At 36.9% G+C, this 2,854-nt stretch overlaps 1 protein-coding gene across 1 annotated transcript; it reads left to right on the forward strand.

The window, feature by feature from the left end:
* The first annotated feature begins 355 nt into the window (after positions 1 to 355).
* On the forward strand, positions 356 to 2,101 carry LOC147486510 (Adenine nucleotide alpha hydrolases-like superfamily protein). The gene is made up of 4 exons (XM_086570179.1): positions 356 to 1,246; positions 1,341 to 1,450; positions 1,550 to 1,668; positions 1,753 to 2,101. Exons 1-4 carry the CDS (start codon positions 1,072 to 1,074, stop codon positions 1,841 to 1,843), a joined length of 495 nt encoding a protein of 164 aa, XP_086426305.1. The 5' UTR covers positions 356 to 1,071; the 3' UTR covers positions 1,844 to 2,101.
* The last annotated feature ends 753 nt before the right edge of the window (positions 2,102 to 2,854 follow it).

Raw genomic sequence — 2,854 nt, forward strand, 5'->3', positions numbered from 1 at the left:
ATATCATCAAGAAAATGCTACTGTATTTACAAAAGGAACTAAAGGAAGCCACCAACACCAGAGCAACAAGGGTGATGTTGGACATGTTGGGCATTCAAATGCAATTCAATAACAAGGTAGCAAAGCAGGTGATGTGGAAAAAGCCACCTCCAAATATAGTCATGTTAAACACTGATGGGACCTTACAAGCTGGTTTGGCTATGGTGGCTTATTCAGAGATGCAAAGGGAAGAGTACTACTCATATACAAGGGAGGTTCTAGGAAAAAGTCAATATTGCTTCTAGAATTACTTGGCATTGAAGCTGGCTTGAGTATAGCAGTTAGAATGGGAATCCTTTCCTTGCAGGTCAATTCTGATTCAGAAAGAGCGGTGAACATCGTCAATGGGACAGAAGATGCCCCGTGGTATTGCTTGAATGTCTTGCAAGCAATAAAAGCACACAAGATGACTCTTACCAGTTTGGAAGTTACTCACATCTACAGAGAAGGCAATCGGGCAACAGATTTTATTGCAAAGTCTTGTAATGAAGATGCATGTATAGCTTGTCATATAGGTCTTTTGGAGGAGAAGCTAGCTGTAATAGTTCAGGAGGATGCGAGTGGTTGTACGTACACTAGATTTTAATTAAGACAGGTCACGGTCTGCCCAACCCTTAATTTCATCAAAAATATAATAATAATAATATCAATTTTGATTTTCTAGATTTTTAAAATTTCAAAAATTCTAAAATCCCAATAACTATGGTTTCAATATGTTGTGTTTGGTTTTAAATTGGCCTAAAATATTTTGGATATGGAGCTTGATAGCAAGTCTAATAACTGGCCGGAACCACCGAAACCAAATAGCGGAACCGCAACCAAACCATTAAATAGTTCGGTTTTATATCGAGTTCTACTCCACAACAGTTCGGTTCGCTTTTGGTTTTAACAATGGAAAGCCGACAAGATGGTTTGGTTTGCAGTTTCTATAGGAACCGGACCATCGTGTCTACATTCAATTAAAGCTCCATTCAGTCTTGTTCTCACGCTTATTACAACTCTTTTATTATTCAGAGATCTCAAGAAAAAAAAATGGGAGGAGATAGGAAAATTGGGGTGGCAATTGATTTTTCACAGAGCAGTAAATGTGCTGCACAATGGGCTATTGATAATCTCCTTGATAAAGGTGATACCCTTTATGTTATTCATGTTAAATCTGATTCTGCTGATGAAAGTCGTAACTCTATGTGGCTCACAACTGGTTCACGTAAGTGTCCAACCCATGATCTCCCACATATCAATTTGTGTGTGTGTGTTTTTTTAAATTTTTTTTATTGCTTGATTGACTTTTGTTTTTGTAGCTTTGATTCCATTATCTGAGTTTAGAGAACCAGACGTGATGAAAAAGTATGACATGAAAGCTGATATTGAGGTTCTAGATTTGCTTGATACTACTAGTAGGCAAAAGGAGGTAATCTTGTTTTGTTTTTAATCAATTTTAGAGATGGGTTTGTTAATTTTTGATGTTTGAATGGGGTATGACTAATTTTTGTTCATTATCGTTGTTTAGGTGACAATAGCGACAAAAATTTACTGGGGTGATGCAAGGGAGAAACTATGTGATGCAGCTGTGGATCTGAAGCTTGATTCTTTGGTTATGGGAAGCAGAGGACTTGGAAACATTCAAAGGTACGTAAAATTAATTAATTAATGTGGATCTGTAATTGGGGGGTTTTGAATTTTGATCTGATTTTTTTGGGATTGTGAACACAGGATTTTGTTGGGGAGTGTGACTAATTACGTGATCACACATGCTAATTGCCCAGTGACGGTTGTGAAGGATCCTAGTTTCCACAAGAAATAACTCCATCGAAATTGATGAGATGAATACAACATATGGTACTGTGCATCATGGATGTCTTGAGGTGCTAAAACTAAAAACTATATGCAAACTGGATTTATGGCGCTTTAATTTCTGCTTGAGTTCTTATGTTGATTTCTAAGTGAGAACTTTGTTGATTTGCATTAAAAAGCTGATACAGAGTTCAGACTAGCTTGAGCTCTTATTTTCATACTAGTTTGAGCTCTTATTTTGGGCGAGTAAAATGAAGTATTGGTGAAAGTGTGAAACCACAAAAATGTAACTCCTTTTTTTGTTTCGATAATACACAAAGATGTAACCCCACCACGCACCACGCACAAGTGATCACCTCCAACCTCCTCCAGTTCTTCTTAGAGCATTTGAAATGCAGGGGTTTCAAGGGGTTTGTGACTATAGTCACCAGCTTTAGCCAAAAACTGCTCTGCAATGCAAAGGTGATTATCTGGTGAATATTTTGCCCAGTTGATTTCAAGGTGAAACTCATCACCGAGATAGTGGCTGACTTGTTAACTTCGGACGGAATGTTAGATTCCGTCTGGATTACAAAACTCACCAGACGGAATCCAACATCCCGTCTCGCTATATTTCTTTTTTTCCAGACAGAGTCAAACATCCCATCCGGAGTCCTAACGGCTAGTTCACCAACGGTTAGAAAGTCAGAACGGTCAAAAACAGTCAAAATAAAAAACTTTGGTATATATACAATATTTTTTTCATTTCAACAATTATATATCATATTTCTTCTTCTTTAAAATCAGTTCTTCAAAAAAACAAAATATCAAATGACATCAACTTAAGCATTTCAAATAAGTGGTAGCACTCAAGCAAAAGCAAAAACTCATTTTAGCATGTTCGAAGATCAAACTCTATGTCTTGCTTGGATAAAAATTAGTGAAGACTCCATTGTTGGTATTTTTCAAAATGCAAAAGGATTTTGGAATCGTGTAACAAAATGGTTCAATCAAGCATGTGGGTCAGATAGGTCTTCTGATT

This window comes from Coptis chinensis, chromosome 7 (assembly GCF_015680905.1).
Source record: "Coptis chinensis isolate HL-2020 chromosome 7, ASM1568090v1, whole genome shotgun sequence".
In the NCBI taxonomy this organism is placed as follows: domain Eukaryota; kingdom Viridiplantae; phylum Streptophyta; class Magnoliopsida; order Ranunculales; family Ranunculaceae; genus Coptis; species Coptis chinensis.

Excerpts from the sequence above, each read along its gene's own strand:
- LOC147486510 (XM_086570179.1), top strand. The coding sequence starts at position 1,072 with ATGGGAGGAGATAGGAAAATTGGGGTGGCAATTGATTTTTCACAGAGC. Across the intron at positions 1,247-1,340 it reads GTGGCTCACAACTGGTTCAC|CTTTGATTCCATTATCTGAG; the intron begins GTAAGTGTCCAA and ends TTGTTTTTGTAG. Across the intron at positions 1,669-1,752 it reads GGACTTGGAAACATTCAAAG|GATTTTGTTGGGGAGTGTGA; the intron begins GTACGTAAAATT and ends TTGTGAACACAG.